At 36.1% G+C, this 13,761-nt stretch overlaps 1 protein-coding gene across 1 annotated transcript; it reads left to right on the forward strand.

Moving 5' to 3' along the window:
• The first annotated feature begins 686 nt into the window (after positions 1 to 686).
• Positions 687 to 9,324, forward strand: LOC113310482 (probable serine/threonine-protein kinase PBL16). Its single transcript, XM_026559173.1, has 6 exons — positions 687 to 1,157; positions 1,250 to 1,563; positions 1,658 to 1,793; positions 2,190 to 2,326; positions 8,421 to 8,544; positions 8,689 to 9,324. The coding sequence occupies exons 1-6, from the start codon at positions 1,094 to 1,096 to the stop codon at positions 9,063 to 9,065; spliced, it is 1,152 nt and encodes a 383-aa protein (XP_026414958.1). The 5' UTR covers positions 687 to 1,093; the 3' UTR covers positions 9,066 to 9,324.
• The last annotated feature ends 4,437 nt before the right edge of the window (positions 9,325 to 13,761 follow it).

Here is a 13,761-nt window from a genome sequence, read left to right on the forward strand (position 1 = left end):
GTAAACTTTTTTTTGTTGATAAAGAGATTAATTTCATTTTATGAGAAATAAATTTACCGCCGTCACTTCGCATTCAGAATTTGACTATGTAAAATGACCTCACAACCGGCGGCCAACAATCATCTTGATTTCATCTTCTCTTGCCCCACGACCCACTATCTGCGTGAATATCATCTCGATTATATATTTTTGAACCATTTTTTTTTTAAATTCTTGATTCAATTTGGACCATAATACTATCGTGATAGTGTGAACCCAAAAAAGCGTCCTTCCTTGAGATTCTTCTCCTTTTGAGGAAGTGCATTTTTCTTTCTCTTTCAGTATCATCCACTATCAAATTATTTTATTTCTATTAAAAATTTGAATGGATTTCCTTTAGAAAGAAAAATCAAATGGTGCATTATCTTGACGAAATGAAGTCAATGTTAGTCAAGGGGGTTTCTTCCAAAAATAACTACACACCGGGTGTGAAAACAAATAATGGGGTAAAGTAAAGTTGTTGGGAAAGAAAAAACAAAGGGAAGTTGGAGATTTTGTTAGGTCTCTCTTGATTTTCAGACTGAAGAGAAAGAGTTGACAGTGGAGAAGAAAACTGCGCATGATAAGAAAGATAGTCAAAGAGAAATGGCTGGGTGACATTAAAATGCGCCATTTATAGCACTAACTCTTAGAAAACAGAAAGAAAAGAACAGAATTTTAAAATGTGACCTGAATGAGACTGAATAGTGTCTTGTTTGGGACCCTCTCATGCATTTCAGGCAGACTGAAAGGAGGTATTACCACCTCAACAGAAAACCCATCATTATAAGCGAGAAAGAAAGAGTTTTCATGAATAATCCACCACTCACACAATCTCAATTCACACTTGTTTTTCTCATTCTCTCTAATCTAAAAAGAGAGATAACAACAACCGTATTGGAGATTTTAAAGAAGTTTCTTTTGTTTAGTCCATAATTAAAGACTAACAATTAAGCTATATATAATTTTAGTTTGCATGAATTGAGATACTTGCTTAGAGAGAAGATGGGTTCTTGTTAAAGTGGTGGGTACCTTTTTTAGTTCTTTGGTTTTTGTTTTTGTTTTTCTTGAGTTGATGGGGAACTGTTGGTTTAGATGGAAACCTTCAATTTACAGAGTCTCATCTAATGCAAAATCAGGTATGTTTATCTTCTTCTTTTGGATTCCAACAAGTTAATTTGAACCGGGTTTTGTACTTGCTTAGAAAAAATCTATGTTTTTTTTTTATTAGATTCTCCAAAAGTTGAAAGTCTAACAAAGGAAGAAGAGAAAAAAACAGTGTATAAGTTACCTTCAAATCCAGAAGAAGTTGAAGATTTCCGTCGTGGAGATTTGGCTGTGAATCCGTTAGTAGTTTTTAGTTTTAGTGAATTAGAAGTAATAACAAGCAATTTTAGACAAGATCATGTATTGGGTGGAGGTGGATTTGGAAGTGTTTATAAAGGGTTTATCTCTGAAGATTTAAGAGAGGGAATTCAATCTCTTCAAGTTGCTGTTAAAGTTCATGATGGTGATAATAGTCATCAAGGTCATAGAGAATGGCTGGTACTGATCACTAATTTTGCTTTTATGTCTTCTTATTATGATTTCATTTGTTAGTACCAATTCAATTGAGGAGGATTATTGGGTGTTTATGTAGGCTGAGGTTATATACTTGGGGCAACTTTCACATCCAAATTTGGTGAAACTAGTAGGATATTGCTGCGAAGATGAACACCGAGTGTTGATTTATGAGTATATGCCGCGGGGTAGTGTCGAGAACAATCTCTTCTCAAGTGAGTTTTAACATGAACGTCCTCCATTTTTTTGATGCTAATTTAAGATTTCAATTGAGTGATTGAGTGAAATTGATAAGGGTCAGAAACTGAAGTCACCGTCTCCTTTGTTACTTGTGTTTTTTGGCTCAAATTTTTTATATCCGAGGAAACTTCTGCCATCCCTTGAATAGAAAATGTTTGGCTTGCTATTTTTGCCATGAATTAACCAATAAGTTCGGGAACTTTTTTGTGTATGAACATGGTTCTTTATTGGGCAAACGTTAGTGTGTTCAAACACTGATATGGCTAAATTTGTTTGCGGTCTACTTTAGTCGGTTAAGAAATCACTTTTGAATTCAACCGACTTCACTTTATATCTAAAGTATCCTTACTCTTGTCTTGATGATGTAACAGGAGTTTTACTTCCTCTTCCATGGTCTGTCAGAATGAAGATTGCATTAGGTGCTGCAAAAGGACTTGCATTTCTCCATGACGCAGAGCAGCCAGTCATCTATCGAGATTTTAAGACATCCAATATTTTGCTTGACATGGTTAGTACTGCAAAACCACAATACTGGTATATTTAGACGTAATCATTGAAGAACTTCATGTCACGTTCCTTTACAGCACTTTATTTGATTACTGAAAGCCAGATTACTTGATTCCTTTACAGCACTTTATTTGATTACTGAAAGCCAGATTACTTGATCGTTACTCTATCTTTTATTGAAATGTCTATCTAATTAGTACCTGGATGTAGCATCCAAAAGACTCCAGTTTAAAATTTTAAGTTGCCATTGCACGTGAATCTTGGCGAACTAGACCCATGTTATAGTAGTGTAGCACAGAACAGGGGTAACAGGGATAGGTTTAAGTTTCGTCAGAAACTTAATAGAAAACTGATTCTAGGATCAAGATTCTAAGACAAAAGATTGATAAACAAACTTGATAATAATATTGATAATAAGATGTGTAATAAGATGTGTCTTGTAAACAAGAGTTTCAGCCTTTATATAGACTTACATGAACTGATTAAAGGAAAGAGTTTGACGAAAACTAGAAAAGGAAATACTTGCGAAACAAACTAACTTAAACTGACGTAATGGATCAACAGTCATAGTTGATCCAAAAAGCATGAGGTCAACTGTTACAGTTGATCCAGAAGAAAGGGATCAACAATCATTGTTGATACAGAGAAAGATGTACTACATCAGTCCCCCTTTTTGAAAGAAACTCGCACATTGAAGATATTATAGAAAGAATTTCATTCTCTCCATGGAATTTGAATATTTCTTGCGCATTGAAGATATTAGAGATGTTTCAAGTCGATGGAAGATCAATAACATAAGCATTGTCACTGATTTTCTTCAAAATCTTGAATGGTCCATATTTCTTCATCTTGGTCTTGTTATAAGTACCAGTAGGAAATCTTTCTTTTCTGAGATGAATCATAACCAATTCTCCTTCACCAAAAGTTTTAAGTCTTCTATGTTGATTGGTATCGTCCTTATACTTGTTGTTAGAATCTGCAAGCTTTGACTGTACCTCTTGATGTATGAGTGAAGCTTTCTCAACAAAGTTATATGTCTTAGCATTTGATTTACGCAGCTTGGGAAGTACCACCAAATCTAAAATATGATTAGGAACCTTAGAATAAACAATCTGAAAAGGTGTCTTACCTGTAGATCGATTAACTGAAGTGTTATAAGCAAATTCCATATGTGAAAGAAGATTATCCCATTGCTTCTCTTTTCCTCCAATAACCTTGGCTCTAATCAGATTTCCTAAAGATCGATTGACCACTTCAGTTTGTCCAGAGGGTGAGCAGTTGTACTAAATTGAAGTTTAGTACCCAAACGCATCCATAAAGACTTCCAAAAGTAGCTCAAAAATTTAGTGTCTCGATCAGAAGTAATTGTTTTGGGAATTCCATGCAAACGTACTACTTCTTTGAAAAATAAATAAGCAACATTGGATGCATCAGTTGTTTTCTTGCATGCTATGAAGTGATCCATCTTTGAGTAACGATCAACAACTACCATAATAGAATCATTCCCCCTCACAGTACGTGGTAAACCAAGCACGAAATCCATGCTAATATCCACCCAAGGAGCTTCAGGAATTGGTAGAGGAGTATACAAGCCAGTGTTTTGAATATTACCTTTAGACTGTTGACAAACCATGCGTTTTTGTACGTATTTTTGAACATCTCTTTTAATAGAAGGCCAAAAATAACGTTCTTCAACCAAAGCTATTGTTTTATCACGTCCAAAATGTCCACCAAGGCCACTGCCATGTAATTCTTGGATGAGATGAAGACGTAAGGAACATTGTGGAATACATAAAAGACTTCCTTTAAAGAGAAACCCTTCTTAAATGAGAAAATCATCAACACTTCCTGTTGAAGAACCACACTTGTCCCAAAGTTGCTTAAATTCTTTGTCTTCACTATATAAATCTTTTAAGAAATCAAAGGCTAAACTCTCATGTTTAAGAGTAACCAGAAGATGAGTTCTCCTACTCAAAGCATCAACAACTTGATTAAGTTTCCCACTTTGATGTTTAATGGAAAAAGTATATTGGTTAATAGTAGATAGCCATCTATCATGCATCTTATTGACCTTTGCTGAAGTTTTCAAAAACTTGAGAGCTTGATTATCAGTATTGACAACAAATTCACTGTAAATAAGATAAGGATGCCAATTCTTAAGAGCTTGAACAAGAGAAATTAATTCCAACTCATAAGTAGATCACTTCTTCCTTGTATCTGAATTCTTTTCACTATAGTATGCAACTGGATGTCCTTCCTGAGATAACACATCACCAATGCCAACAACAGAAGCATCACAATGAATCTCAAAAGATTAATCAAAATTTGGCATGGCAAGAACAGGTGCATTGTACAATTTTTCCTTAAGAAGATTAAAGCTCTTATTTGCTTCTTCAGTCCACTCAAAAGTACCACACTTCAAACAATCTGTCAAACCAGCTGCAATGGTACTAAAGTTTCTCACAAATCTTCTATAGAAAGAAGCTAACCCATGAAAACTTCTTACTTCACGAATAGATGTTGGAGTAGGCCAATCCACAATTGCCTTAACTTTAGAATCATCCACAGAAATACCAGTATACGACACAACATATCCCAAGAAAGTGACCTTGTTTGTAAAGAAAGTGCACTTCTTTAGATTCACATACAAAACATTGTCCTGCAGTGCCTGAAAGACTTGAGATAAATGTGAAATATGCTCTTCTTCATTGTTGCTAAAAATCAGTATGTCATCAAAATATACAATGACAAACTTTCCAAGAAAAGGTTGCAGAACTTGATTCATGAGGCGCATAAAAGTACTAGGAGCATTAGATAATCCAAAAGGCATGACTAACCACTCATATAAACCTTCTTTTGTTTTGAAAATTGTTTTCCATTCATCACCTTCTCGAATACGTATTTGATGATATCCACTACGTAAATCAAGCTTTGTAAACAATTTAGCACCCGGAAGCATATCTATCATGTCATCAATTCTTGGTATGGGAAACCTATATGGTATAGTAACTCTGTTTAAAGCTCTACAGTCTATATACATACGATGTTCACCATCCTTTTTGTCTACTAAAAAGGCTGGACTAGCACAAGGACTTTTGCTAAGTCTTATCAAACCTTTTTGTAACAAATCATCAACTTGACCTTGTAAAATCTCATGTTCTTTAGGACTTAACCTATAATGAGGTTGATTAGGAATATAAGTTCCAGGTATAAAGTCTATCTGATGTTGTAGATCTCTTAATGGAGGAAAAACATTGGGTAATTCAGTAGGAAATAAGTCATTGAAAGAAGATAATAAAGGTTGTACCTTGTATGGAATTTCCACCGTTGGTTTATCAGCTTCATGAGAACTCAAAGAATGATTTGGTTGTAAAGAATGAACAATGGTAGCAACTAGTGCATTTGTCTTCTTATTTGATGGTTCCTTGACTGAATTAGAAGATTGTAAAGGCCATAGAACTTTAATAAACCCTTCATGAACAAAGGTATAAGTATTCTCATAGCAGTTATGAACAACACGAATATCATACTGCCATGGTCTTCCCAATAATAAACTTGCTGCAGTCATGTTAATAACATCAAACAAAACATAATCTGAATACCCAGGGAAAGAAAACTTCACCAAACATTGATAATTAATTTGCTGAGTGGAAGAGCTGTTTATCCATCCAACTGAATACGGTTTTGGATGAAGAGTAACAGGTAAACCAAGTTTCTCAACTAACTTTGCAGAAACATAGTTTTCTGTACTTCCACTATCAATGATCATAGTGCAAAGATTCTCTTCAATGAAACAATGAGATCTGAAAATATTATGTCTCTGAGTAGGGCATGGTTCAGTGATTAAAACTGGTCGAATCATCCCAAGGAAATCTGCATCATAAGTCTCATGTTCTTGAAGATAAAATAATTCATCATCTCCTAATGCTTCTTCTTCTTGTGTTTCGTCTGAAGTTTCATTAATGTAAGCATGGAATTTGCGACATTCACTAGAAGTATGGCCAGTTTGGTTGCACTTGTTACATTTATCTCCTCGAAATTTTGAATAAGGGTTAGAGGGTTTAGATAATGGCGGAAAATCTTGTTGAAACTGATTACCTTTAGTATTGCGATCAAAATTTCGTTGTGGAGGAGGCTGAGGTGGCTTAGCATATGAGATATGCATTGTAGGAGCAGGTTCTGAAGGAACAGAAGTAGGTTGTTGTTGCTGATATGGTTGGTTTGCACTTCTCTCATGTGGATCAACAAAGACAGTTGATCCCTGTGAGGATGGATCAACAACGACTGTTGATCCTTTTTCAGCTTGGTAACCATAAGAATAATTATATGGTCTGGCAGTTTTAGAAAAGTGTTGATAACGAGCTTGACGTGGAGTTGCTTGTCTAGAGGTACTGAGTACATGCCTTTCAACTCTAATAGCTTGTTGGATGGCTTCAACCATTGTAAACACGGACTGCGTCAGTCCCTGTTGAATTAAATTATTCAAACCAGCTATAAAACGTGCAACTAATTGCTCTTCAGTTTCATTCAATTGGTTACGAGCAACTAAATCATAGAACTCAGCAACGTATTCTTCAACTAATCTGGCCCCTTGTCGACAGTTCTGAAGCTTAATAAAAAGTTGTTGCATATAATCTCTAGGTAAGAATTTATCTCTTAATAATTGTCTCATTCTTTGCCATGTACGTGTAAGAGGTTTATGAGCATTGCGTCGATCTTCACCGTGTTTTTCCCACCAAGCTGCAGCTCCACCTTTTAATTTATAAGCTACCAGTTTAACTTGAGAAGATTCAGGAACTTCCATGAAAGTGAAAAATGATTCGACTTCATAAAACCAATCCAGCAAGTCTTCAACATGTAAACCACCATGAAAACTAGGTATATCAGCCTTCAACTTATATTCTGGTAAAGTTCCATAAGGATTCATACCAGATTTTAATCGTTTTTTATCAACCCATTGTTGCTCTTTGAGTTCTTCAGCTTTGTCATCTTCATCATAGTTGAGGGGTATGGTAATTTTTTTTTTGTTAACATAACCTTCCAAGGGTTCCTTGTGGTAAAGGGTATGGGAAATATTCTCAGGAATATTATCATTCTGAGTAAAAGAAGGTTTATCTTTTTTGATTTCATCTTCTTCTTTTTCGCCAGAGCTTTGGTCCCCTTCTGTATCATCGGTTAATTTCGGCATCACCAAGTCACCAAAACCAGCATGTTTCCATAATTTGTCTAAACAATCTCCATGCATATCAAGTGCATATTTTAGAGAATTTATAGTTGAATCAAGCTTGGTAGCAAACTTGGTTTCTAAGGAACTAAAAGACGTTTCAATTTTGTTGCTGAGCTTGGTTTCAAGTGCTGCGCTGAGCTTGGTTTCAAGTGATGTGACAATGGCATCAATTTCAGTTGGTGTTAACTTGTCTCCCATTGTAACGAAAGGTAGGTGGGTGAAAATTTAGGGTTTTGAGTTGTTGCGGAAGCTGTAGAAAGGATCTGTTTATAGATAAAAATCTAAAAACTCTGTATCTGATACCAACTAGTGTAGCACAGAACAGGGGTAACAGGGATAGGTTTAAGTTTCGTCAGAAACTTAATAGAAAACTGATTCTAGGATCAAGATTCTAAGACAAAAGATTGATAAACAAACTTGATAATAATATTGATAATAAGATGTGTCTTGTAAACAAGAGTTCCAGCCTTTATATAGACTTACATGAACTGATTAAAGGAAAGAGTCTGACGAAAACTAGAAAAGGAAATACTTGCGAAACAAACTAACTTAAACTGACGTAATGGATCAACATCCATAGTTGATCCAAAAAAGCATGAGGTCAACTGTTACAGTTGATCCAGAAGAAAGGGATCAACAATCATTGTTGATACAGAGAAAGATGTACTACATCATATAGCCATCAAAATCTAGCTTCAGTGCTTCACTAAGAAATACCCTGTTCTCCTGGTCTTGAGCCAAGTTAGGGAGCAGTTCATTGGGCCTTTGCAGTATCTTTTTTCATGGTCTCACTCACATATAGGTAATGTATAATATTCATATTTATGTATGTTGAAGGTTCAATTTTTTTTTTGGACATAATTTACAGGACTACAACCCAAAGCTTTCTGATTTCGGCCTAGCCAAAGATGGACCAGTGGGCGATAAATCTCACGTGTCTACTCGCATCATGGGAACTTATGGCTATGCAGCTCCTGAATACATAATGACGGGTAGCTACTTCTTAACTCAAAAAAACTTTTAGTTGCTGAACTTTTTTTTTTTTTTGTATTAGGATATCTCAACTTGAACTTATCTGCTTACAGTTAACAAATTCATTTACTATTGTTTAAAAGCAAATTGACCAAAATCTGCAGGGCATTTAACACCTAGGAGTGATGTCTATAGCTACGGTGTCGTTCTGCTCGAGCTACTAACTGGAAGAAAGTCCTTGGACAAATCCCGTCCAGCCCGAGAACAAAACTTAACAGACTGGGCACTTCCTTTACTTAGCGAGAAGAAAAAACTTGTTAACATAATAGACCCAAGATTAGGAGGCGATTATCCGATCAAAGGAATTCACAAAGCAGCTATGCTTGCTTATCATTGCTTAAACCGTAACCCAAAAGCTAGACCATTGATGAGAGATATTGTAGATTCTTTAGAGCCTCTACAAGTTTCAACGACGGAGTTGTCAAATACTGTTCTTACTTACAGTGATGAAGCCTCACTAGTTGCGTCTCGAAAGAAATGAGGATTCTCATTGAAAGTGTTGTGAGTTTATTGTGTTTTCTTCGGAATTCCTGCACGAGGAAAATGTGTAATTTGATTTGTTTCATTCCAATTTCCTAAAGATGCTGTTGTTGTTGCTGTTGCTGCTGCTGTTAAGCTCCAAACATAGATATAACAAAAACTGATATTGTGATACTTGTAGGGGTTTGGGTGATTAATTATTGGTTTAACACTTGTTTTTAGCTGCATATTATATGTTATTGTTACTTATTTGGGGATAATTTTCGGTTTTGTTTATAAACACATGCACGGTGTACTTGCAATGCAATCTAAGGTTACTACTGTAAAGACTACTCTGAAAAGTGCAATGCTGGTGTGCTTGTGCTGTGTCTTTTCTTTTCTGTTGTTTACGAACCTAAGAAGACTTGTCTTGAGGCAAAACCCAAATGTAAGCTGTCAATCTAATATTTGCAACTGAACCTCTGACAATTGGCTCTTCTAGAGCAAGCACCGTCTACAAGTTGACTGCAACACTGTTACAAACTTGGAGATGATTAGAGATGATGAAAGAAGTTCTCTCTTTGGAACTAGACGGATTAGAATTCTTTACCGGGGGCTGGTGTTTTATTAATACTTTTTTGTCATGAGGCTGGAGTCTTACCAATATTTTTGTCAAGTAGGGGGTTGACCGCTGCGGCAAACTTTTTAGGGCGCGCCACCTAAGTCAGTGAGTCTCAAGCGTGATTATTGACATAAGAGTTGTTTGTTTATAAACGTTGGACTGAGGTTTAACGTTTAAGGAGAAGGTTTATGCGGGAATTGGAAGAATGGGAGAAGGCTTAGTCCTTAGAAATCACATGGGCTTTAACTTTTTCGGGTGGGCTACATATTATCTACGGGTTTGTCACAAATATTGAACGATTTTTTGGGGATCATGGTTATTTTTTTGGGACCATGGTTTTATTTTGGGTAAAGACATTAGAAGTAATTCTAGGTCACCCCATATCTAATTATTTATTTAATACTTAATCTACCCTCTTAATTAATTTAGGTTATGATTAGTGAAATGATTTAGTTAAAAACAATTAGTGAGATTAAATTAAAAGATGGGTTTATTATTAGTTGAGTAGAATTATTGTGAGAGTAGAGTTAGAGAAGATGAAGGAGAAAAACATGGAAAATAAAAAAAAATCCAATTCACCCACTTTGAGTATTCAAGTGATGAAAACTCATCTGATTCTTCATCTCCATCCTCTCCTAGAATATTTGTTAATCTTCAAAATGATCCGGATTTGGCTTATTTCTTAGATGGTGATTGTATTCTTCCCCAAAATGAAACTCAAGATGAAAATGATGGATTTTATCAACCACAACCGGAGGAAGAGTATTTGGGTGAACAGGTATGCTCCAAACTTAGATAATGTATGTTGAATTGGTAAAAACTTCCCCAAAAATGTAAATTTTTGAACTGGATTTTGCACAGTTCGGTTACATTATATGAAGAACATGTAACCGAACTGTTCTGAAGGTGTAGTTCGGTTGCCTTGTGAGATAAATAAGTAACCGAACTCATTTGAAGATGTAGTTCGGTTACTTTATCCAAACACGCAGGTTACCGAACTCCATATTAATGGAAGTTCTGAGATGCAGTATTATGTTCGGTTGGTTCGCAACTAACCGAACTTTACGTAAAAATAAAGTTTAACTAAGTGTATACAGTTCGGTTGGTTCGCAAACGGCATGTACCAACTATCTAACCGAACTATGTTTAATAAGTTCGGTTGTTTCGCAAACTTGAACCTAACAGCATAACCAATCGAACTTAACAAACAAAAAAACCTGAAGCTCCAGTGTCTAGTTCGGTTATCTACATAAAATACAAAGTAACCGAACTCTGTTCCTTTTATTAGTTCGGTTGTTGCGATAAAATTCACATGTTACCGAACTCGGTTCCTTTTATTTGTGCGGTTGCTTTGCAAATTGCTTAACCAACCGAACAATGAGTTCGGTTTCCCCAATAAAATTATTATGTGACTGAACTTGTTTGTGATTGCATTGATGTTGTTAAATTTCTTGTAGATGGAATCACAACCTATGCCAATGCATGATCAACCTTCTCCGATTGGTATGTTGTTCGAAGATACATCTACTCACTATGCGAATGAGTTGGTATTTGACTTACCTATTGATGCGAAGAATTGGGTTAGAGAACATGCCAAGAGAGTCAATTGCGTATTGGTTTTGAATGGAAAAGAAAGCAACACTCGTTTTGAAATGGTTTGTGAGAGAAGTGGAGATCCCGATGTTAGTCACAAGAGGAAGGGTTATGAGTATAAAGGAAAGACGACGAGGAATAACACAACGTGCTCAAAGAAAATCAAATGTCCGTTCAAGCTAGTATTTAGCAAGAGAAAATTAACGACGAAATGGTTTCTCGCTATGGATAAGGTGGTAGGTTGTCATAACCACCCTCGTCCGGATGATCTTGAAGGGCATGCAATGGCCGCAAGGCTCACTCCTCGAGAAATGGAAAAAATAGCCGAGTATAGGAAATTGTGTATTCCACCTTCCATAATGCTTCGCTTATTAAAGCAAGATAACCCGGGTAACGAATCATCTTTGTACACCATTTACAATGCAATTGAGACGATTAAAAGGAATGAATGGAAGGATAGAAAAGTAATGCAACAATTATTTTTTTTGGCTCAAGAGAAAGGCTACGCGGTTCAAAAGAAGGTAGGTCCGGAAGAAGAAATAACTCATCTCTTCATTGCCCATCCGAAGAGTGTTCAATTGGCTCAATCATTCCATATGAGTTCGGTTACCTGCGAAATAATACCAGGTAACCGAACATTAAACTGTAAATTTTGAAATTTGTTGTTAATGAGTTCGGTTAGTTGATTAAATCTGCGGAACAACCGAACTTGTTGTTTATCAAGTTCGGTTGTTTACCAAATTTAATCAACTAACCGAATTTCCTAATAATTTTTTTAAAAATTTGAGTTTAATGGAACACATATGAGTCAAATAGCCAAACTAACTAATAATTTCTTAAAATTTTTAATTTAACGAAACATATTATGAAATTCATTTAATAATCCATATAACTAAATGTTGGAAGCAAACGTAAGAAAACAAACTACCAAATCCGCAAAACAAAAGTCTTCCAAACATAAGGAAACAAACTACCAAATCTGCAATAAAAAAGTCTTCCAAACATAAGAAAACAAAGTACTAATTGTTGCAATCACTCATTTACCACGACTACTACGAGAAACTTTTCTACTCTTGCGTTTAGGAGCTTTAGGTCGTCCTTCGTCACTAGGAGTGTCATCTCCACTGCTTTGTTGTTGAACCATTTGAACCTTCCCCTTGTTGGCGACCCCTTTTCAACGGCATGGTCTGGCTTGGATCAACCTGGCTTGTATCGACAAGGTCGGGATTAAAAACATTAGTTATTTGGTTGTAGAGGTCTGTTTTTTCTCGAGTGTCCATCGGCTCTCCACTCCGGATTTTTGCCATCAATTTCTTCAACAATTTAGCACTTGCCTTCACCTTTTCTCATCAAAAACATAAGTCACTATTATTTTTCAATACTTTATAACATTTTGAAAAACAAAAATAAGAGTAAATATCTTACCGCCGAATTCCACAAGATCAAGGCCTCATCACCACACATAGAGGTAGGCTTCATAATCTTCTGAGCCCCTTTCTCCATTGCCGTCGCTTTTGCTTTATCAGCACGGGCTTGTTGGACACTGTTTATTACACGAGGATGAGAAAAATGTTCATACCATTCCATATATCCATCGTTAGCGGCATTTGGCTCATCAAACGAATCTTGTAACTCTTCGACTGGAACAAGATAATCCCCAAAGTTCTTCCAGTGGTCCACTGATGGAGCAGGATCGTATTTAGGGATGAAATTCTTCTCGTTGTTCTTGGTTCCGACCTTCTTTACCTTGAAGTTTTCCACTTGTGGGACACTTTGGACACAAGAAAGTTGTCTAAGTACTCTTCGAGGATTATACATTGTATAACCCCCAGGATGAAACAACGGACCATTATAACCCGCAACAGGTGAGAAATTAATAACATCAACATCCTCCTCGTCTTCATCTGATGCAATGCTGTAAGGATGGAAAACCACATCTTCCACTGTTAACTTATCTAATGTCTCCCTCAACTCAAACACCTTTTTTTCCTTATTCTTTTCCTGTGAGTTCAAAAATTCATATTTACCAGCTGTAGGCTTCCCATAAGGCCAAGGAGTGCGAGCATTAGACAATTGCAGTTTATGGAAGTGGTCGTACACCCTAACCTATGAGAAGAGGCAAAAAATAATACATTCGCAATATAATTAGTAACAATACACATTCATTCACTTATATATTCAAACCACAAACGATAATTTAACGGGGTACCTGAACAAGGGTGTATAAGCCTCCAAAATATAGACTCCTAAGCCTCGAAGCTTTTCTGAGTTCCACTTGAACGAATGAAAGAACCGCAATGCCCCAAGAGTAGTTGTTCACCTCATCCAAGGGGTCCAATAGCTGGAGGTAATGAGCATTTACCACGTGGCCTGAAGTGTCAGGGAAGAAGATGGTTCCAAGTTGATATAACAAATAAGCAGTCACATGGTGCTTAGTCTTCTCCTCTGTCATCACCAACTTTACTTGAGCAACCAAATCTTTCGTCCCTGAAAACTCATCAAA

The sequence above is a fragment of the Papaver somniferum genome, chromosome 9 (genome assembly GCF_003573695.1).
Source record: "Papaver somniferum cultivar HN1 chromosome 9, ASM357369v1, whole genome shotgun sequence".
NCBI lineage: Eukaryota > Viridiplantae > Streptophyta > Magnoliopsida > Ranunculales > Papaveraceae > Papaver > Papaver somniferum.

Bases quoted from the DNA above. Each gene is read 5' to 3' on its own strand.
- LOC113310482 (XM_026559173.1), top strand. From the start codon at position 1,094: ATGGGGAACTGTTGGTTTAGATGGAAACCTTCAATTTACAGAGTCTCA. The intron at 1,158-1,249 runs GTATGTTTATCT...TTTTTTTATTAG, and splicing joins CTCATCTAATGCAAAATCAG to ATTCTCCAAAAGTTGAAAGT. The intron at 1,794-2,189 runs GTGAGTTTTAAC...ATGATGTAACAG, and splicing joins CGAGAACAATCTCTTCTCAA to GAGTTTTACTTCCTCTTCCA.